Here is a 24,763-nt window from a genome sequence, read left to right as displayed (position 1 = left end):
TTGATTGCATTTCGGTTTTTATCTTATTCAATTGCTCTTATATTATATATCAATGAATGGAAGTTTTTATTTCAGTTATTCCATAACATTGGATTATAGAAGATCAATGATTAACGTTAGTGTTTTTAAAACCACGTAATGGAAATCATATCAATGTCATCACTTCTTTATCTCATACATACTATGCATTTCTTAAGACTGATAGAAGTCTACATTGTGGAAAATAATACAAAAAATTGAATTTTAATTCAAACAAATTTTTATTTGAGAAACCATTGCTAAGTATTAATTATAAAAATGATTTCGGCTTTATGATGATCTCGTAGCTTCACTTTCCACACCAGCTTGATGTCATATGGCTATAGGGCAGCTCAGAACCATTATCTACGAAACACTAATATGGCCGCTGGACGAAAATCAACATGTTTAATGCTATTGGGACTACTGGATTTTACTATTTTCTCAGTGTTATCGTGCGTTCTATTTTTCATTGCCCCTATTTTCAAAAGACATTATTTATTATTTCGGTATAAGATTTCTAAAAACTAGATGCCAATGTCTTTTAAATAAAACCTAGTGAAGACAGCATATTTTTATATCGCACAATAATTTAAAAAAAATTGCACTTCTGTACATCCAAATGGAAATTCTGGAACATTTTCAATACTTGTTCTTTGAGTATCTGAGAATATTCTTTTATAAAAGGTTAATATTAAATTAAATTCAGCGCAACTACAGACAGAAGTAGTCTTTGAAATGAAGTAGGCCTTTTTGTTTTTTTTCTTTTTCATATCTTATTTTCTGCAAAGATGGAGGCTGCATCTATTCTCTAGCTTATGTCCACATTAGGGATAGATTTTAATCTGCCCCCCGATGTGACGGTTTTTCGAAAATCAAAGAAGCAGGGGCTGAACTGCTGTATCTAGCTAACATAACTTGAGAGAAAACTTTTCTTACACTGATGTATGTCCTTGGAGCTAATTCTTGTGTATTTTGCTTTTCTTCTACTAAATCTACTATTTTCATTGCATCCAGCTATCGTTTTCTATATTCCTTGGATCGGTGGTAAAGATGCTGTTTATATTTGAACGATATAATAGCCGGAATTAAAAAAAAATTAACAGCATTCCTTTCCAGATCTACTTCCATACTTTATCAGCACGCAAAATGACATCGTAAAGAACTTTTTGCTCCAAATGAGATATTGTTAAACAGAAGTAAAATTTGTGTGTCGTCCATCAGTCATATTTGTTTTCAAGTGACAGCTACTTGAATAGGCCTTTAGCCTTAGTTATTTAATCAAAATTTAACAGGCATTAGGTCAGAGTTCGTACTCATATGACCACGATTCTATCTCGTTACTCGAAATCATACATTTTCGATACTTTTATATCTATGTCGACATATATTTAACTTAACTACTGAATACAACTCATTGTTTACTGACAAATATTGATGTTTTGGATAGAAATATGAGCCACCTTTTCTCGATTCCTTCTTTTTATGTGAAATAAATGGACTAGGTTCCTTTTATTTTTTTTTAATATGACTACTTATAAAAATATCCACTTTGAAGTGTTTTTCTCTGATATCAGCGTAAATGAACTGACACTATGTTGGCAAAAACAGTGATGTGTCGAGTCCAAAGTGATTTCTAGGGCACACATAGTAATCTGAAAATGGTATGTTGACATTTATATTCGGTGGTTAATGTGGTCGTGCCGGTATTAATATATCACACATCTTTATGATTGTTCCGACGCTGGTAAAGAAAGGGTTATATTCTACTAACATCCCGCATTAATAGGAGCACAGCGGGACACTGCTGTGCCCCGATAAACTGACCCACAAACTAAGAAGAAATGCCGACAGTACCCTTGAAACGGACTGGACGGCGTATTTGCATTTTGATGTGAGGAAATATTCAAGATTTTGCGGAAGCATTGAACCTAAAAACTTTACAACTACGTAAATAATGATCCGGAGTAATTATCATTTTAAAATAAAGCTTAAAGGTGATAACAACTTTATGGTGAATTTAAATTTATATTAGTCGTGAAAATCACGTCTTTTGAAAGGTAAAAATGTGAAGGCACTCAGTATCTGCCACCAACAAATGACGAAAATTGTAAGTTCTCAGAAAATGAACAGTCTCAATAGTTTTCCAGATGAAAGTTAGATGCACTTACTTTATTGCATCAGGTCAAAATACCGTTAATTTCCACTTGAAAGTTTTGAAACCGTAGAGTTACTTTTCATTGTAATAGAACGTGGTTCCCACTGTTTAAGAATACTGTGAAGTGGGCTTCAAAACAAAGTTTTAAAACTGGCGGTATCTACGTAACTGCCCCAATGGTTCCCACTGTTTAAGAATACTATAAAGTGGGCTTCAAAACAAAATTTTAAAACTGGCGGTATCCACCTAACTGGCCCTGTCCAAATTCCGGCATAGGGAGGTTATCCCATTTCTGATGCTCCAACATGATAAATCTATTATTTGGACAGGATGTGGTTTGATATTTGATTGAAGTTCACGGATTGGCCTGCTCAGATGCGCTATTATGTTTGATGAAATCGTCTATAAATTGAGCGAATTGATGATGGTAAAATATTTGAATAGAGCAGATTTTCCAATTGTGATTTATTTATTATTCTGCGTCTCCCGATATTCCCAAACGTTCCTGTTCGTTTCGTAAATAAACAACACATCATCTATACTATATAACTTTTTGATTCTTTAGTTCGGAAATGTACACCACAAGATGTTCTGATACCCCATGAAATGGAACAATGGTTATAATTTGAATTATGTATATCTGAAATTTTTGAAACTTTCGATTCACTATAATAATTTGAAATTCTTGTATTACTGAATACAGTAGAAGAATATTAACTGTAAATCATATATACGAGGGTTATCTGAAAAGTTTAATACCTGAACTCAAAGATATCAGCAATTATCAATATACGAGTACATTGGGGAATATATTTTTTGTGCATGCGTTTAGAAATTTCTACTTGAATTCCATTTATTTTTGATACTGTTTGATAAACGTATAAGTCAAGATGAACATTTTCCAGAATATGGAAAAAATTAGTATTAAGCATAAACTCTGCATCATACTTCACGACTGATGACGATCCTTCGGAACGGCAAATATCATCGAAAAAATTCACCAAATGGTATTGAACGAACCGACCGTCGGATTGAGGTAAGAAAGATATCGAAAGAAGAAACTAAAAAAATATTCGTGTGTTGGATGCCGCTCACTTTGAACCAAAAAAAAAAAACGTTCGAATGAACATTTCCAAGCCTTATTGACATAGTTTAGGTAAAATGAGTCAGGCTTTTTTATCCATCACATTTTCGAAATACGTGACAGTGGATGGCATAGTGCGAACCTACTCCGAAAAGAGAAGAAAGCAAAAGCGGTTTCATCGACGGAAAAAGTGACGACGACCACTTTTTAATATAGTCATGATTTTGCATTTATTCACTTCCATCATAAAAGTAAAACAGTTACAGGACAGTATCAAGCATCATTTTCTGATAAGGTGGAGAGCAAAATTGCAAAAAAGTGAGGCATTTGAGAAAGAGAAAGTGCTTTTCTATTAGGCTAACCATGTCTTACTTAGGTGATCGCTGTGGATAGAATTTACGAATTGCACTACAGATTTTCTCCTGCTTCGAAACCTCAAAGTTTTACTTGAGCAAATTCTCAACAGACCAAGAAGCTCTCGCATACGTAAATGCCTATTTTGAGGAGAAAGCCTATTAACTGGAAGGCTAGTATATCGCTGGAAAAAGTATATAAATTGGAAGATGAAAATGATTATGGATGATTATATCCTTGTTAGGCTGGAAAGTTTTCAGGTAAGCCTTGTACTTATTGTTCTCATTATGGACATAAACATACCATTATTTTGTTTTTTTTTTATTTTTATAGATAAATTATTCTGATTCTTTGGAGTGAACGAATTCGTAAAACGTCCTTAGCCGATAAGAAATAATAAAGTTGGAGTCGTCATTTGATATATCAGTGTTAAATACTGGAATACATTATTTGTTATATAATTGTATCGAATTTGTATATAAGAAATTGAATACCTATCATTAGATCGTATAATATTAATTGAAAAATATGAAACCACAAAAAATAAATAGTATGCATCGGCTTTAAATCATTATTGTGCGCTGGATGTAATAAAATGTATTGTGGGTTTGGTTACTAATATCCACATTAAATAAAGGTGTCAGTGGAGACTGACATGCAAGGTTCGCCTTTGGTTGACGAAATTATGAAATCAGCAAGTAACACAATAATAATTGTAAATAATTCTATGTCACGACTCTGTTTTTTTAAAGTCCTGCTGTTTGGTGCGTTAAAATTGGGTTAGTAGAGAGAGTAAACTTGCGTTCAGTTAGTTATGAGGTCAATAAGCTATAAAAAGTGTTCCTCTATGGATTTGTTCACTTCATTAAAAACGTTTCACAGATAGTTTCTCGAGAATATGAAGTATATCAATAATATTTTGAAATGAAATAATTAGATTATGTCACGACATAAAATCTAGCAATTCAGTTGAATACACAAGACTTGAAGCCACCTCAATGTATATTGGGTAACAGAAATACTCCTGCCAAATGAAGCTAAAGATACAAAAATAATTTTATCGCCATTTAACCTAACCACTAATAACGAAAGATTATGTTGATATTGTCACATCAGATTTATTTAAATATATCTCAAAAATAATCCCAGACACAAATTTTGAACTTGATCGATTGCATATGGAGTTACAAATTTTTTAATGAGTTTGGTAGAAGAGTTTCTCAACGATCTGTATATATTAACAATAGAAAGTTTGAGAAGAATACTATACCCATTAATAAGTTGACTGATAACATGAAAATAAAAAAGCATCTTGAAAGATCCCAGCTCAAAATTCTACGGCAAATGTTTACATCTGTTTATGTTGTATTTGAAACAGAAACTTTGTTTATTTAATATGATTTCAACATAACTCACAACAAAGGGAATTAATTAATTTTCATACATTGACAATACGGACAATGATATCGGACAATTCTATCTTGTTTCTAATTACAAAATAAATGTGGCGTGGCAGATACAATTAGGGCTGGTTAATTGGCTAGTTAAGCATTAACCACAACCCTGGTATTGGATCTGATACTATCTACTTTTGTATTGACATATTGGCTATTGTTATCATTCGTGTCGCATTCCAAATTGAAATTTATTCCTTGACTTTATTTGTTCAACAAATAATTGAAATTGTAACGGGACTTTGGAATAGCACTCCTACACTAATAAACTATTATTCGTTTCCTTATAGATGCGTCTATATAAGAACAGAAATTGATATAAGGCACAAGATGAAATATTGAGGAACAAATTATAGGCGAGAAAAATGGATGATCTTTACAAGAAACAGCAATGGAAGATGGCTTTTGACTGAAATATTCTCAATTAATTTTGAAATGAAGAAGAATTCTATTCCTATTCTGGAAAAAGTTCTGGGACTATTCTCACTTTATATTGGTTTGAAGTTCTTATCAAAATATCAATATTATTACAAAAATTGAAATTAAAAATCAAAATTATTACAAAAATATTATCATTATTTCTATGAAAATAAGTTTGAAATAGCATGTAAAAATAAATAAAAAGATAAAGAGCATTGTACTGAGTTTACCTCACATGATAGAGTAAAAGAAGTACAAACATAAATTAGAATTGAGAGAATTAAGTGAAGTAGCGTCCTTCTACCCGTAAGCAAGATTCCCAATTTTCAATAATCATTTTTACATTGATATTATGAACACACAAAACAATACAAAACGTGAGGGGTGTCTGATTATTTCCAATAAATAGAACTAATGAAAATAGCAGAAAGTAAAGCATTAAAAAATAAGCGAATTGGAAATGATTACCGTTATTTAATAGACATACATTTCATATTGTCCAAAAATTCAAGAAAAAGGTGGGGCAGCGCTTCGTCCTATTAAAAAGTAATTCAATAGAAAATAGTTGCTTCAAAACCTTAGTAATCTCCAAATATATTTCCCATGTAAATATACGAGACCAAACAACAGGTTAAAATGGTTCCGGTCAGATTTCTTAACATAAATCTTTTTTCCTGGGTTCTATTTTAGTATTCTTAATAGACGCTTAGTGCTGATAAGATACTTTATCCCCTATGCTTTCCAAAACAGTTTTTCTTCATACCCCGGTCGAAAGTACGTACTTTCTTCTTTCATAGTAAGGATGAAAGTGCAAGAAAGTACAGGCGCGCATTACACTACAGCTTTCGGCCCTTGTAGTGTAATACACTATTGAAGAAATTTGGTTGAATTCTTGATTTTCTAAGATTTTAAAATTTTTTCTTAAAAACTCTCACAGGCTTGTCATTATTTGAAAATATATTTTCGGTTTTGTTGTGGAAGGTTTGAGAGTAAATTCATAAATAAAAATTTCTTCCTATTCAGCTTTTTAAATTTTTAGTTTGGAAATCAATATATAAATATGAGTCGCAGATTAGAAAATGATGATCTAACCAAAAATATTTCCATTGAAAGTTTCGTTCAATACGTTGACTACTATTTCGTGAAATATTTAAGAAACATTAGTTTATTTTTTATTTTACACCTATTTATCACATCCCACATATCATTTATCAAAAATGTTAAAATATCAAAGATCGTTGTAGAAATTCAGATAGAAAAACTTAATTCATTCCATCACCATAAGTTTAAGTCAAGATTATGACAATGCCAAAAGGTCTATATATTTTTTGTATCTACTTATTTAATAATTTATTTTTTAATTAAGAACAACTGAGCATTGCATTGCTCGTATAAAGCCGCTAAATCTGTTTACATCCCCATGGAAATTTGTCCACAAATTGAAAAAAACATTTTAGCGTCAACATCCAAACAAAAAATATAAATTCCCTCAAGTTACCACGGAATAATTGAGTTGAAAATAATATATATAATTTCTTCACTATTATTTTTATTTCATTTAAAATCATCATTATATGCAGCTCCACTATATTATACTGTTCTCTCAGAAACGAAGCAAAAAACATTTTTGATTTACAATCACAAAAAAGAATATTTAATAGATACCTGCATCTGACACCATTGAAGTACCTACCAATTGAATTGGTTTTTATTATAATAATGTAGATTGTGAGCCAGACAAAGATCTATTTAAAATTGATGATTTCTTTAGCTACTAGTATTTGTTTTATGTAAACTTCTTCAGTGACGAGTTATTCCCTTTTTATTAATTTGGATTATTTAGTATTCATATTTTTTATTCTGTTCTTTATATTAATGGACACTGTTCATATACGAACATATTTCAAGTGAAAAATGTTATGGTAATTCATTCTTTGAGAACAACACAATTGCCATGTATGTATTTTAAACCATTTCGTAAGCCAACAAAACTGACTATCAAAGAAATATCAATTTATGCTAACTACATACTCATTTTCATAGACTAGCTACTTATAGATGGTGCAATATCCCGCAGTCAGTTATTTGCGATTTTCTGTGTATCATTAATTTTACAAATACTAAAAAAAAGCTCGAGGTGTAATTATGTAATTTCTACGGCCTCCTATACTCAAATCACGAAATAATCAATTGAAGTTTATAAATACCTTGTTCAACAATTGTTTAATAATTTCCTTTCGATGACTTTAATATTTTTTTCATTGTTTATAGATTGACTGAAGTTATGTTTTATCAAATATTTTGATAGTAATGGTTTAAATACATAACATGTGGTAAAGGTGGAATAGAATCTTTTTTATTTGTTAGTTTTGAGTATAAGCGGTGATATTGTGAGTTTAAGTATTTAGTAATTCATTAATTTTTTTGACTTAAGGAAAATTCGCAAACCTGTAAAAAGATTGTTGGAATAAAAATGTTTTATTTTTCTTTAGAAACAATTGTTTTTTAAATATAAAAATATACAAGCAAAAAGAAAAAATTCAATTATTGATTAATTAGTATGCTACAATAAACATATATTTCTCAATTTTATTCATCTTGATAATATAATTTCACAATTTATACTTTGCAGTGAATCTACAAACTTCTTATTTCAAGTTTTCTAAGAAGATGCATCATGTGGAGCCTGCAGAGTCAATATTTTGAAGCCTGAACCGAAATTTCAACTATTCTTACTAATACCTCTCCTTCAAATATGTCTTATTGTAAACCACAATACAAAACTCTACCTATGACTGCGCTGGGTGCACTGATTAGCCAAGTGCTTTCATAGGTGGTCCCAAGCCTAGATAAAAGAAGAGGATTTCAAGCGAGGCCAGCGACCTGCTTGGGCAAATTTGAGGTGCTCCTAAAATCAATGACATAGCCTCGGAATTGACTGGATCCAATGATAACGATCTAGCGGGAACAAGGACTAAACGCATACGGAAGCCGATTTTACTCAGAGTGGGATGTTGGGATGTAACATCATTTAATAACAAGGATCAAGAAGTTATTCTTGGAATGAAATGACATAAGTTAGACATATGTGCCCTATCGGGGACCAAAAATAAGGCCAATGGAAACAGTAAATATGGGGAGTACATACTGATATATAGCGGCAAAGATAAAAATGAGAGAGCAGCATCAGGAGTAGGCCTACTGCTACATGAGAAATTTGAAGCCCACATCAACAATGTGAAATACATTAAGGACAAACTATTAAAGGTGATAATCCAACTACAAAGGTCAAAACCAACACACATAATAAGTGTTTATGTGACTGATGCGAGCAAATCACAAGCAGACATAAACTTATTCTACCACATATTATAAACAATTTTGGATGGTATATCTAACAAGGATAAGGTAATAATTCTGAGAGATTTCAATGCGAGAATTGGTCATAAAGTTGTACCCGGAATCAAAAATCGATACAACGAGGAGACAATAAATGAAAGTAGTGATCAAATGATACAAATGTGCATATAGAATGAACTAAGAATTAATAACACCTTCTGCCCACATGAACCACAACATAAGTATACCTTCGAAAACACACGAGGAAACAGGTCAACAATAGACTTCGTGGTCACAAATAGAAATATCCTTCTGACAAGAATAGAGGACGTGAGATCTTTGGCTTCTGCCAACGCTGGAACAAACCACCATCTTGTGATAGCGAAAATGTGAACAGTCGTGCAACCACTCCGTAAGAAATCCATCGAAGAAAGAAATAAATTCGATATAGAATCCCTATCCAAAGACTCAACTAAATACCAATAACTATAAAGGCTTGGACAAAGAAAAGCATCCAAGTCTATGCAAACGTCGAAACGGCATGGGCAAAGCTAAGAGGGAACATACTGGAAGCAGCAGAGGAAGCGTTTGGAAGAAGAACAATAAAGAACGGGGGAAGATCAAATACTAAACCCTGTTTTAGAAAAAAAATTAAGATGCTGGCTGATGAGAAGAGAAAATCGTACTTGCTGTATAGATCCAAAGCAGTGACATATAATAAGTATGAATCTATAAGAAATAGTCATCTACTATCATCTACTGAGGGATTCAGAACGAACAGGTCTGCTGTAGATGCAAAAATTACGGAAAAGGCTAAAGACTATATGTGCTTCATTGATCTCACCCAAGCACTTGATAGGGTACGGTTGAGGGATTTAACAACTCTACTGAAAAGAATTATATATCACCTCAACATAATAAAAATAATCGATGACCTTAACACTGATAATTACACATATGTCAGAATAAAAATTATAAACTGAGCTACGAATACCTGTGAAGCCAGGAACCTGACAAGGACAAGCTTAAGCCCGATATTGTTCAGTATTATAATGGATGAGATTATAAACGAGGTAATGCAAGCTGGAAGAGGATACCGGATGGGGAACAAAGATATAAAAATAGTATGTTATGCTGATGATGAAGTGATCATCTCAGAAGACGAAGATAACTTACAAAGGCTACTGTAAACTGAAAACCAAATCTTTCACTGTATCCAGAGAACTAGGAAGATGTCAGCTCGCGATATACGATCAGAGTGTAGAAGAAGTGATTTAATTCAAATATCTAAGAGCGACCATAACAAGTGATAAAAATCTGAAGAATGAAGTAAAAGCTCAACATATAACAATAAATATATGACTACCAGGAGCGAAGTCGGAATATACAAGACCTGTGTGAAACCAGTAATGACATACGCGATAGAGACCATAAGAAGATCACCATAACCAAGCGGCTTTTAAGAGCTACTGAAATGCGAACGCTGAGATCAATTGCGGGACACACATTATTTGATTACAAGAGAAATGATGAAATAAGCGAGATATGTGTTATCCAAGATGTAGTGAGATGGACGAGAAATCGGTGAAGGGAATGGAGAGACCACGTGGACAGAATATCAGATGACCGGTTGTGCAAAAATTGTAAAGGAAGAAAAACCGAATGTATCCCGAATACCAGGACGACCACCTACAAGCTAGTATGAAAGCTGGTCTTCATCATCCCAGCAGCAGCCAGGCAACCATTGATGCAAAACCCAGACCAAGTCCTAGCATACGATGAAGAAAAAGAAGAAGAAAACCACAAATCCAGTTCTCATATAATTCTAACACAATAATCGCCTTGAAGTCAACAAGAAAATTCATGAGCAAGTAGAGTTATCATTATGTTAGAAGCATGAAGAGGTATATAAGTGGGTGCTGTGTACAATTTACATATTATGATTGTGAAATGGCTATCGCTACATAGTTAATTAGTTTTATGATCAATATATAAATATACAAAATAAAAAGAAGGTGCTAAGTATACACCAAAATAGAACAATAAATTACGATTATAAATATCAATAGTTTGGGTACGTACATACACAATCATAGCCATAGTTGGTTGCACTGGGAACACAAAAATAAAGGTAGAACAAATAAAACTAATAACTACAATAACTAGACATTTTTGAACGTGAAAGAGCTGGCTAATTTTATTTCCTTCATTACACACTCACACCATACAGTAAAATATTCTGTTACAGAGATAATGTCCTGTTAATGAAACAAGATGATACATGTAAAATACTTTTTTTTTCAACATTGCCACAAATGATCCCTGGTAACATCTTGACTGCCAAAGCAATTTTCAGAATTTGATTTTATCGTATTATATTACTTAAAACACTAATATAATCGTGAATACAAATTTATCACAAAAAGGTGTAGAAAATTAGGCTTCAAAAAAAGCCTAACTAATTATTTTGTAGTTGACTTAAGTAAGAGGAAGTTAATTATTTCCTATTTGACAGTTAACGTGTTAAACCCGCAAATTATTAAGGATCCTACCTCGTATTGTACATAAAATATAGGCAGTTTCATTTAAACTTAACTTTTTACAAAGGACATTTATATTTTTCGTGGAATTTTTGTCGGTGTTAACGGAGGTTTGTCTCTTGAAGAGATCATTATTTTTTAATGTGAAATTATATAAAAATTTGTCACTCACCGTCACTAGAAGAAGATCCAACGTGGGAACCTCCGTCCCCTGAAAAAACTATTTCAATTCAAGTAACATTCAAATTAATGCTTTACAGCTGATTTGCATTGAACAAGCATAGTTGGAATTGTTTATTGTGAATAATTCACGAAAACTTCCTTTTTCTTACAAATGCAGTACATTGTAACTCCACTTATAGAGCTCTTTATTTTTTTTATAAGCATAAATTATATATATTTTTGAAGTATGCCAAAAATTATAACCTATTATGAAAAATATTTTATATATGGTCAGGGCTCTCAGTGGTGTTACAACAAAAATTATTTATAAAATATATGGAATATTGAAGAGTGGACTTGTGAAGTAAATTGGGAATATTAGAGAATATTGAAGATAAAGTCGGTCATGAAAATAGTTACTTGAAAATTTCATAATTATGAGCAAAATCTATTGCGTAAATTTTTTGGGAAATTGTATGGAAACTTCAGTATACTAAAGCCTTAATGATGAGAAAAAAATTATAGAAGAGATTATTTATGAAAAATACGTAGCATAAATTTCAAATATTCCTACATTTCTGAAGTGAATAAGTAGTCGAAGGTGCATATCCTTCGTGCTTCGAAATTCTTTTGTTAAAATCCGTTCCCTCTTATGAATGGCTACTGTTTCTAGAGTCACAACATTTTATGTCATCAAAATTAATTGAATGTAAACAAATATGACCGGCAATCAATAGTTATTCGTCCAATATAAACTGTATGAATGAGGTTGTGGATATTGTTAATAGAGAAATCACATTATTTCAAATATAATAATTCGTGTGATAATTAAGTTCGAATTACTACCAAGACATCAAACGTGGAGAGTAGTGAAAAGAATTATTAATATACAAAGGAATACAACAAACAAAATTACCCTTAATCATAACCATATGTATGAAAAAGACTTTCAACTTATATTGTCACAAATTTGTTTCCGAGAAATTTATTGATAAAAGCCGAAGAGTACGAATATAGTTAAGCTCTTCCACTTACGTAAAGTATACCAGAATACGATGTTCGAAGATGTCGAAGAAAAGTAACAGAATGCTAAAAATTTGCGTTGACCAAATCGCCAACACATTCGACTCTTAGTTCTGTTCTCATATCTTCCACAGTTAAATGCTCCCTTTGACTGCAAACTACTGTCGTTATTCTTTAAACTGGCGCGAAGAAGATAAAATCTGGTATTAATTATGGCGTGATATTGAATCCAGCGAAGAAATAAGATTTTGAGTTGGCTCGCAAGATAGCTTCAGAAGGATAATATACCGATTTGGACAAAAAAGAGATCTAGACTGTTAGATGAATTATTTGGACGGCTATTATTTATGATATACGATTTTTCTAAATGATATATCAGCTGGGAGTTATGTTGTTGTTGTTCTACAATCAGACGTCCAGAAATCCATATTTAGCAAGAAAAAGGAGGTAATTATATTGTGCATCGAATTATGGAGATACCGCTGATGCTGTTTTGCCATAACCCTCTTGTAACAACAGACCACATTTTTTGGTTTTTCCACGTGACAAGAATGTATTTAGCTACGAGATTGTCAGATTATCAGTTTTCTCAATTGTACATACTGATAAAATTCCTTAAAAATGCTCCATCATATCACCAAAATATAAATTATTGGTTCGACTTCACTAATAAAGTAATAAAAGTACTTTAAATTGATAAAAAACGAATGGTTTATAAAAATCCTAGGTTACGATAATCATCCAGATGCCAGTGAAACGTCTTTAGTAACAGATTCACAATAGTTTTATAATTCCATATAAACTGAGATGACACCAATTCAGGGTTCATATAATCCTCTCACGAAAAAAACTATAGATAATAACTGTTCCTAAACCAGCTTGTAAAGAAAAGATAAATAAATCTCTGCATATACAGACACCGCTCATGAACATTTTTTTTATACTATTATATACCTAGTAATTTATGTAAACACACAAAATATGTGTCTTAGTTTGTGCTTAATGCTACAAATAAATCTAGATAAACGTGCAAAACTCAGATAGAAATTGTAATTAAGTTCGAGTTAAAATAATCAGAGTCATATATTTATCCACATTTCAATTACATTTAATAGTTACCTAAAAGAAAACTATCGCTTGCCGACAACTACAGATTGGACAGTTATTGCAAACGATTGCGCGATTTCACTGCTTTCGAGACTCACAATAGAGTTCTGGAATTCCAGAGTTTGACACAAAATGTTCCATTCACTTTATTTCAACAGTGCAATCATTCTTCTCTTATGTCCGTTCATGAATTAATGATGTCAACCTGTAAATAATAGTGTTGCTACGCTAACTAACTGTTTCAAAAGATACAAAAGCATCTTAACTTCGTGAAGTGGCGTTTCTGTATTAACGCTTAAGATTTAGTGCCGAGGAAGACCAGAATGATAATAGCATTATCATTGGGTGAATTTTGTGTTAATAAGATGTTTTTCATATTTGATATCTATTTCTAATCGGTTGCACAAGAAATTTGAGATTAAAGAGATAAATGAAGGAAATTCTTTTGTAACTGTAAATATTTAGAAAATCATTGAGACTAATGATCACAATTATAATTGGACTATTGGAATATGTCTTACCAAAAACATTTACCGTACATGTTTATCATATAAGTCTGTATATAAAATTGAAATTTGAGTTGATCAGATCATTTGAATATTCCCGTTCTCATTCAATTATTTTTGCTATCAATACTAGACCGACAGACAAATGGAGATATCACATTACAGAAATTTTTGCAGTAGAGTGGCTTTACTTATTACATTTCAAGAAAGAAAGGCAAACACAAAGTCAATGGCACAAGACAACTGACTAAGCAAATAGAAGAGCAAGATCGTTGCCTAAGGTTATCAATTCTAATTAATTGTTTCGTATGAGATAAGAAGGTTGGACTGTTTCAGTGATGATTCCTATTTCTACTTAGTACTAAGATGGAGCAAGGCTGTGAAGGAGGCGCAGCGAAAATCTTGTGTCTCATTTTTTTGTTGAGTGGTATTTACATCGCCCGGTTGAAACTATAGTACCTATGGGGTGACATTGCTTACAGTTCAAAGCACCTTCAGGGTCTCATCGACACATAGATACGCTAGACTATTTCCACAAGGCTTTCTAAAATCTCCGGATTTGACCCTTATTGAAAATATTCAAAGGAGTAATCAAAAGAAAGTTACAAACTTCACAGCGTTTCTTTTCAAACTTTGGTTCTTCTACATGAGATAGAAGAGGCATGTAATGAGATACATAGACGTATTAGAAGATGTGTTACAAATAGTGGAGCTTCAACTCATCAATAATATTGGTGAGAAAAACTGAAGAATCTACTAACAAATTTCTTCTCACTGACTGGATCAAAGTGAAGTATTATTTATTCTCATGTGTATGTTAAATATCACAAAAAACTTTTTTACTGGTATTTCAAACTTAAATGTTTTTTTTTTTAAATATGAACATCTTTCCGACAAGCTTGCTATAAATATAACAGATATTAAAAATAAGGAGCTTATATCTCGCCAAAACTAATAGGTTTTCCATGATATTCTTAACATGAACTTCTGTTTAATACCTATTCATGTTCTCTATCTTTGTTAGCTCATCATAATTTATAATTCTATATATGCAGATATGCTAGTCATTCAACATCTCTATACCTACGCATTTCATGTTACCAATAAGTGGGAACACGGTTGTCATTGAGTTTCATCTGAAATTCTGTGTAATATAGACTGCAATCAGGTACATCATCATATAGGCGTTTTTTTAAAGATTATCATTGAATTCAATTCACTATTCCTCCTAAGAAACAATCAAAATTTTTATACGCTTACTCCTTTAAATATATGTCAAACTAGTATTGGAAAATATTATCTGGTCTTTCATATAGTGATTGGAATGTTCATTTTAATTAAACGGGGAAAACTTTTATTTATTTCATAGACACTTAAATCAAGAGAATCGACAGTTTTTAAAAAAGATACTGCTTACTATCTTGGCCAATATTATGATAAAGGAGGCCAAGCGCAAATTGTAGAAAGGAATTTTTCCAAGGAACGAACTTGACTTTTATTTGATTATGAAAGAAAATCTAATCCATTTTCAAATATTTTTATGACTACGAATCTATGCTTTGTATATTCGCAAATTCGCATGTGAGGTCATAGAAAAAAATTATTGGCTTTACTCTATCAAACTAGCAATCTTAGTGATAGACAATTGAATTGCACATTAAATTATTTATGACAAAGCAAAATTGTAATTCCAAGGTTCAGTACAATATAAAAATAGATTTCATTTCACACTCCATCCTGGGTATTTGTGAAGAGATATACATAACACCCAAAGACAAAAGTCGTAGTGGCGTTTTATCCAAAAGACTTATGTCCATAAGTAGGCATACAGTAGGCGTGTATTCATTATGCTTTCGAATTAACTTTGCTTTTCAGTTAGCCTATACTATACTATATACTATAAACTATAATTCTTACGTTGACTATATTTGTCTTTCTTTATATTTTTCTAATAACATCTAACATATTTTTATTAATATCATATTTAGATTGAAATATTTTCTTCAGCTTACGCATTACTTTCATTTACTGTTCCTTTATATCGAATGTACTCCATTGTAATCATCATAATTATTATTATATTGAATGTGAAACGGTACTACAAAATCATGTCTAACCCATTTAGGTTGGCATTTTTAGTACTGGTGGTTGCAGTGGAACTGCGTATTTCGCAACAAGATGCATGTCGACTTACACTCGGAATGTTTAGATGTGAATCTTAATGTTACTTGTCAATCCTCGACGGATATTTTTTAACTTAATTGAGAAGTTATTTTACATAATGGTGTTCACGTTACGTCAGTTACATGTTTGTGTACATACAATCAGCTATAAAATTTATAAACTGGTGGATGATATTGACGTTAACTACTAGTTAAAAGCTGTGTTGTAGATTTTAGATATTCATTTCATATACTTGTAACTATGTTTTTAGGGCATTCAAATATCGATAGTGCTTTATTTAATATCTGTATCTATAACACGGAAAGAGAATAGGAAACATTAGGATTATAAACGTCCTTCAGTAATAGAAAAATACAATTGAAAAATTTCTATACAATATAATTCTTGAATTTACTGTAAAATTTGTTAAGAAACTCTCGCGAGTCATCTTCCACGTTAAACGTTCGGGACGACAACAAAAAACAAGGAAATAAACTATTTATCATTGCGATCTTATATAATGTATGTTTATAAACAGACTCAACAAAGACATCTTCAATTGCTGCTTGCTTCCATAGGAGGAACTCCTGGATGAAGGTAAATTAAGTTCGATGGACATGTATTTGGCACCTAAGTTACTAACTATATAGATATACTGTAAAGCATTCACACTAAAGAAAAAATCTTAAAATTATAGTCGAGAAACCGTAGATGGATTCTATTACAAAATACTTGTTATATGTGTAACATTGGAGAACAGTTTACAAAATAAAAATTTTAGTTTGCTTAACAAAATAAGTCATTCTAAATTTCTGCAAGCCTCCATAATATGAGAGATATAAGTTATAGAGAAGGAAATACAAGACGTTATATAACTGGAATTGATACTGATAAATATTGTTTTTATAATAGAAAAACTTCGTGCATTGGGTGGAAACACGATGTCGTCCCGTATAAAAAATCTCATTAAAATTTTGTAAATACTGTTTATCGTGATAAACTGATTTTCATAGAAAAGAGACCTAAAATCAAGACGAATTATCACGAAAAAAATATATATTCCACACCCGAGTTTAAATCTTTCGAAATGCGTTCCAAATAATAATGTTTATTGCAATTTATTTTCACAATTTAAGTATATATTATATTCATACCCAATCGATGTTTTTGTCGCGTTTGTAGTAACCCTGGAACATCGAAAACGGATAATGTGGTATCCTCTGTGCGATCATTGGCCATCTCTCAGGTGTGTGTTTTACGAGGTCTGGCTATTAAATATCGAGACTGCGCGTCTAGAGGGCGCACTAGACGGGTTGGGTAAAAAACGAGTAGTGCGTTGGGTATCTAGATATCTTGTCTATGCACGTCCTGAATCACGTTCTCGTTAAATTGAAAAAAACTCCTACCTAGCGCTATAAATTGTTGCAAGAGGTCTATGGGGAAAAATTCAAGGCAATGTTGATCGTTTTTTCCGACATTAATGCTATCGTGATGACTGAATGGGTTCTAGAAAGTCAGAATGTCAAACAGATTTACTATTTGTCACTTTTGGCAACACTGTGAAAACGAGTTAGTAAAAAACGGCGTGTTGTGGAGAAACAACTCACTCGTGGATTTTGCACCAGGACAACGCATCTGCCCATAACGCGCTATCGTTCTCAAACAAACTCCGTACTCACTAGATTTGGCACCGTGCAATTTTTTTTTGTTTCCGGAGATAAAATCTGCTTTAAAAGGAACCCGATTTGAATCGCGGTAGAGCAAAAAACGGCATAGCTCCTAAAGACCCTCATCAAAGAAGACTTCCAGCACTGCTTCCTGTCACAAAAATACAACGAGTTTGTGCAATATTGTTACATACATGTTACATACAGGTTTTAAAGCCGAGACCAATTTCTAAATAGCGGTGTGGTTTTCATGTGCGGGCTGAAAGTGCTTGAAATGGCGATGACAGTGTGCTGCTATCTAATGATGGATGTGGGTAGGGTAGGCATGAAAATTTCTTATTTCATAGACCTAAAATGAAGAACGTTTAGATGGAATGAAATGTTTGACATAAAGCATACAATCTAAAATCGGCGAGTGCTTTATACAGTTGATTTGTATTCCAGAGAATTTTTTTTATTCATTATACTTCATTTGAAGTTTAATATTTAATTTTTCAACTGGAGTATGGAAGAGTACCATGTTCTGTCGGTTAAGCAAATAACAGAATCTAGTGAGTTTATGGAAAACTATACCGTTTTAGAAGCATGCAAGGAAGAACTAACACTCATAATTGATAAAGAGAAACATTTGAGCGAACCAGACTCCAAATGTTGATCAGTCATAGAAAACTTGTATACTACTGAAATACTGAAATTTAGAAATAAATTCCAAAAGGAAATTGAGTTCAAAACATGGGAACATCCCTGTCTTCTGAACTTGCAACAGTACGAAAAAAGAGTAACTATCACTGGAATAATTTCATTGAATTATCTCAAGACTTAGTCAATCAAAAAGTATTATTTCTATATTATGAGCATTTGCTGCACTCGAATCACTTGGTTCATTAATTGCATTGAAAAAATTGTATAAAGATAGTACTAATAAAACTAATAAAACCAAAATGACGAAATGGGCAAAATCAAAACAAGATTTTGTCATGGTTCAAGAGCGATGTATGTTGGAAGAATCAAGCATCAGGAATAGTAACATAATCTACACTTGAAATACAACCAGACAGACAAAAATGAACAAGAAGTAGAACATAGAATACAAGACCACAATTCAAATTCATAAAAATATTCCTTTAGTGGATAAATGATTAATTTTGACGACATATTTTTTATTAATCTTGATGAAGAGAAAAATGCTAACAATATCAATAATAAGTATAACAAATTATAATTTCATTTATGAAATATAACACAGAAATGCTAAGAGGAAGCCTTGAGCATATTGTGTTTTGTCTAAATAGATTGTGTCTATTATATCGAAGCTTATCTAGTTTTCCCAAAATTAGTATGGTTAGCTTTTTCGATAATTGTTGCTATCTTTCCATCTATAAGGAATTCATGCACATGTTTATCTCATATCTAAAATGTCTGAGTTCCTCTAGGGGATAATATTTTCACGTGAATGCAATCTTCCGTACATAAACACCTAGGAAAATGAATTATACTATCAAATTATTTTTAAACCTTCTTTGCTGATCCGTATCGAGGATTTTAATCATTTCAGCACAAAGCCTTGCTATATAAGTTAATACTTTTTCGATTAATCGGCTTCCATTGGAATTTTATCAATACCTGTAAGAACCTATACATCTCTCGAGATTTTCTAGTCTTCCTAAACATTATAACACCTACCTAACTACCTGTGAAATCTACTATAGTCTGTAGTGTTGATCCGACAGCTATAAATCTTAAAGTTATTCGTAACTTTGCCTAATTATTGCATTGTATAAGTACTACAAAGACAAAAGTGTTGAGATTTTCAAGAAACATAAAATGCTCTGAGTCCACTTACTCATCTTTCCTATTCTTCATAATTCTCTCTATATTGGCAATAATAAATTGTATCGTTCCTTTAGTTAATGGAAATTGGGCTTGGTATTTCCTCTCATTTTATTTGAAAAAAATTATTTGTTCTGCTTCTAAAATTTCAAGGAGCTCTTCAAAACAGTTCTTTTTGTATAGCTCTAGAGTTTCAGCTATTCACACAGTTAAGTTGCATTGCGCATGCGCTTATTTTCTATCCCTCGATCACAACGCCACAGAGTGACGTAACTAAGTTCCCATGATAGAAACTGGACCCGCTACACTGTTTTTAAGATCTGTATGTAAGTGCGTGTTGGAATTTGATATTTTGGAACGCAATTTTTGTAGCCTGCATGATCAACTAGTTAAAAAACAGTCCGCTGAAAGAAATCTAGTCTCCTGCACCTAATTTACTAAAAAAATTCCAGGACAATTTCATTTTGTAAATTACTATTCGGGTATCTTGACTTTCTTGGTCATCTTCGAGTCTCCTAACTGGTAAGAATAATTTCTATATAGTGTTTTTATCTTCTACTTTATAAATCTGGCTAGTAAACATTCTTTCATTCAATAATTTTGAGCTGAAAATTATGATTCTTTATTATTTTCTTAGTAATTAGAGATGGAATGTACGAGTGAAGAATTTTTTATTGCATTAGTTGTACTAATTTTGATTCATAATAATATATTATCATTGTTTCTGATACCGAAAATGTGTTCACAATTTTTTCCATATTCCTCGCAAACTGGTAAAAAAGATATGTGTTTTTTTTACATTAACTACTCCCAAAATAAAGAATCAGTTGAATCTCTTTCCATTCATGATTTTGAGAGTTGTACTCTCTCCACTAAAGGTTTGATATAATTTAGTTGGAACCCTCTTGAGAACAAATGTGTTTTTCATAGAAATCAAAAAGTTTACAATTTTTTTAATATATTATCTTAATTTAAAATCAAAGAATAGGACATCAAGCGAATAAAATAAATGATAAACATTTACAACTATGAAATTTTCACTGATCAAAGTGAATTTGCCGCTTTACTAATTATATTCATCATGTTAACATTTTTTTCACATTTACCATAATAAACCCCGACTTACTAAATTGCTTTTAGGTTTAATAATCAAATAATTTACTGCTTCTCCCTTTACTGATATCTCTCTGAAATTTGCTTTATAATCAGAACATTACGTTAATGTACCGAAAAAAATTATAAATCAATTTTAAATCGATGAGCAATTTAAGAGAGTTATCAACGCAATAACGTGTTGTGTTACACCCACTATCGAAAATTACACTCTATCATTATGCAATAATATTTTGACTCTACTGATACGCCCTACTCTCTAATTCGATGTCATGTATATTTCAGACATTACATGTTCTTCGAAAAATTGGATATAGTTATACTGCGTATGCTTTCATATTCACCTATTGGGAACGGAGTATTCAATTGAGTTGGAAGACCAGTTTTATGTTTATGGAGTAATGCAATCACTTGTAAATCGGTGCCAATATGATCTTTACTGAGACACCGACCATTTCTGAATCGTTTCGATTATAATTTCAAACAGGTTCGGAATGGTACTTGCTAAGTAAGCTCGAATAAAGTGGTATCGAGAGTGTTTATGTTAATTGTTGGTTTAACTCTCTTTTATTAAGTGTTTATCACTTATTTTTATACTTCTAATGTTTGATAATACTTTTTAATTTTCATGTAAGCTAAAACCAAATAAATAAAAATATTAAAAATATTATCAGCGAAAAAAAATCTTCGGCGGGAAATTTCACAATCATTTCTCAAGTACTGAACTGAAGAGTGGACTGTAAGGAATAAGCCTCTTGTTCCTGTTTGAGCTATCAATCTCAATGCTTTCAAATGCATCCACCAATTTATTATTAGATACATTTTTTTACAACTTTACATTGTTCATATTTATTTTATGTTTATAGCTGGTAGCATGATCGGTAATATTCGTATCCTTATGATTACTCAACCCTAAATACATCAAATTTAGGAAAAAGACCGCTGCATGTAGGCACCCCGCGAGAATTCATTTCCTGGTACATCGATTAACTCATTTTCCACTTAACATCGAAATAAACAAAAAGGAAAAGAACATTATTGAGAATGTAGCTGTAGTCAACGGTTGTAATAAGAGAAGGTAGGTTAATCTCTCAATACCAATGATAAAATACCAGATTTGTAAAAGAGTGGTATTTATGAAATGATTGTGGCAGGAAGTTTGTTGGACACACTATAAAATATGTTATTGTCCGGTTTAAAGAACACATAGTTCAATTAAAAAAAACACGTACGAAAATGTCGATTATTGACGATTATCCTATCAGTCATAACCATGAAATAAATATAAACAATGTTAGATTTTTAAAAAAATGTAATCAATTATAAATGGTTAGATGCAGATAATTTAATCTAAAAACAGTTCAAATTGGGACAAAGGGCTTATTCCTTACTGCCCAATCAACAATTTAGTAGATAAGCAATGAATCTGAAGTTTTTTGCCATTGGAATTATTTTCCGCGAGAAAAAGGTCATTAGTGGGAAAATTTAGTATATAACTTGATAGGTTTCAGTGTACCTTCAGTTTCTGAAGACGAATACTTGGTTGTCGAAACGCACGTCAAACATTGTAATTGTAGGTGTTGGTGAAGTGATAGTGTTTACAGTAAAACTAACGATTCCAGAAAATTGAACTCAGTAAATGGGATGGGGTTTCAAATAAATGGACCTTACCTAACAAGTTGATACACTTGATGTAGACATAAATATGTGAATACAAATAGCAAAGTGAAAACACGCAGCGATGACAAGTCCTACAAAATTGAAAAATTATGTTCGCAAAACATTATATTGAACAATAGAAACTAATTATCTAGAAAAAGTATACGTGGAAGACTACCAAAACGATGGAATACGGTGGTTTTGCTCATTCCTATCTGTCACTAAATATCTGACTATTACTAAAATAGGAGCCATAAGATCTAAAATACATGAATGAATGGAGTCGATTTGTGAAACTAGAGTCAATCATTCAAAAACAACGCGTTGAAGACTATGAATGTAATGGAAATTGGGTTGGATTTTTCGGAAGGAAAGGTTCTGTTCGTTTGAATTATACTTATGGCTATAAATGTTAGAAAAGATAATATACGTACATATGGATATCATGTGATATTTCTCGTTAACATGAATTTACTAAACAAGGTCGACACAAAAATTGTTTTCGATTTGAAGGTTTTATTAATGCACTAATTGTATTCATATATTCATATATTCTATATTCTAAACTATCCTATAAGATAGGAAATGTAAGAGCATTGAAGCATATTTTGTCAGAGCTTTTGGTTTTCCCAAATACACAATTCTAATTGCGTATGCCTATCAAGTATCAATAAACTATTATAGTTCACAAAATTGTATAATCAACTGTGGATTTGAAATACTAAAATAAGAAGAATGTTCAAATAACCCATTTGAAGGAATTTTTTAGGATAGAGGAAGCATGAAATGAATTATTTTCCAGTATTTTAATTCCATGACGTGTTCATGAACATAACTGATGCGTTTATATATATTCAGATCTTTATTAAATAAATGACTAAAATCTATTTTAATGATATTTTTGATTAGTTAACTTCTACTAAACTTACGTTTCTTCTTGTGTTCGTTGTCCTGCTGATGCATTCCACCTCCTGAGGGATCTAACATCATGGAGTGTCCCAGTGGTCCCCCATGACCGCCTGGCTGACACTCCATCGTTATCATGCTACCCTCAATGATTGGGCAACACTGTAACAAAAATAAATGAATAATTTCTCATCTTTTTTGACAAAAAAATATTTTAATTGGTGTAGATATACGTAAACATAATATCAATTTACAGAAAAGCCAACATGTATCTTATTTTCAATCGAAATTTTTTTGATCTCATTGGTGTTCTTATATCGTTATTAAATTCAGAATAAAACATTAATAATCTCACTATCTTCATTCTCAATGATTGAGAAACTATACCTACAGACACATTCAATATCAGTATAAAGATGGTAGAATAGTATCCAGTATTTCAATAAGAGTAACTCTCGACTATTTTGTAGTGCAACTGTAGATTTATAACAAAATTGACCTCTAGAAAGAACTGGAAACTATTTTTAAGTTTGACTGTCTAGCAATAGAGGGCGTAGTTTATTTAAAAAAATCCAGAGACATCCTTGTGAGAAAACAGCGATGATTTCGTTAGTACCTCTAACCAATTTTTTTGAATTAAACGTACTGAGTAGAATGGGCGCTACATAGCGCTACTTAATTCCTTCTATCTAAGTAGGTACCTTTGGAATACATTAAATAAGAGTATGCATTCGGTTTCGTAAGGTATTATGTAAGCAGACTGAAAATAGCATGTGGATCATATTTTCCATTCCCAGGATATCTCTGAAAATATGTGAATCTCAATCATTTTCCTCTGAATAAACATAACCTATTACGTATGAATGAATTTCAACAATCGATAGTTTTCAGATACTTATCATATTAGTAACTAGTTTCAATAATTTTCCATCGTAATCACGATCATCCAAGCTTTGATACAATATTGAATGTTAACGAAGAAACCTGCAAGAAATATATCATCCTGAAGAATATCTAACAGAATTGTGAAATGAATGAATGGATATTAGAAGATAAGGAACAAATATTTTTATAGATGTATATTGTTACAGAAAATCGATTACTTTTCTATCACTACATTTCCCTCTATTTTCAAACCAAACAAACTTATTCCCAAGTTTCTGATAATTGAATGTAGATAAAATAACATGTTTGCCAAAATATCAAAACGAGACCATAGCCTTAAGGTTAACTTTCATATGAAGAGAAAAGTGTGAAGTG

At 31.7% G+C, this 24,763-nt stretch overlaps 1 protein-coding gene across 5 annotated transcripts in view; it reads right to left on the bottom strand.

Annotated features, from left to right (window-relative positions):
- LOC130904013 (paired box protein Pax-5) overlaps window positions 1–24,763 on the bottom strand; it is a 265,691-nt gene that overhangs the window by 197,486 nt on the left and 43,442 nt on the right. For 3 of the 5 annotated variants that reach the window (XM_057816498.1, XM_057816500.1, XM_057816501.1), the window contains exons 2-3: window positions 23,527–23,665; window positions 11,540–11,587 (exon numbers count right to left, since the gene is read on the bottom strand). In XM_057816498.1, the coding sequence (XP_057672481.1) occupies window positions 11,540–11,587; window positions 23,527–23,641 (163 nt within the window). In that variant the 5' untranslated portion in view covers window positions 23,642–23,665. The remainder of the gene's footprint in view (window positions 1–11,539; window positions 11,588–23,526; window positions 23,666–24,763) is intronic. The other 2 variants (XM_057816502.1, XM_057816499.1) reach the window with 1 other exon arrangement.

This window comes from Diorhabda carinulata, chromosome 2 (genome assembly GCF_026250575.1).
Source record: "Diorhabda carinulata isolate Delta chromosome 2, icDioCari1.1, whole genome shotgun sequence".
In the NCBI taxonomy this organism is placed as follows: domain Eukaryota; kingdom Metazoa; phylum Arthropoda; class Insecta; order Coleoptera; family Chrysomelidae; genus Diorhabda; species Diorhabda carinulata.
Note: the sequence above shows the minus strand (reverse complement) of the source record. Positions and strands in the feature narration are given on the sequence as shown.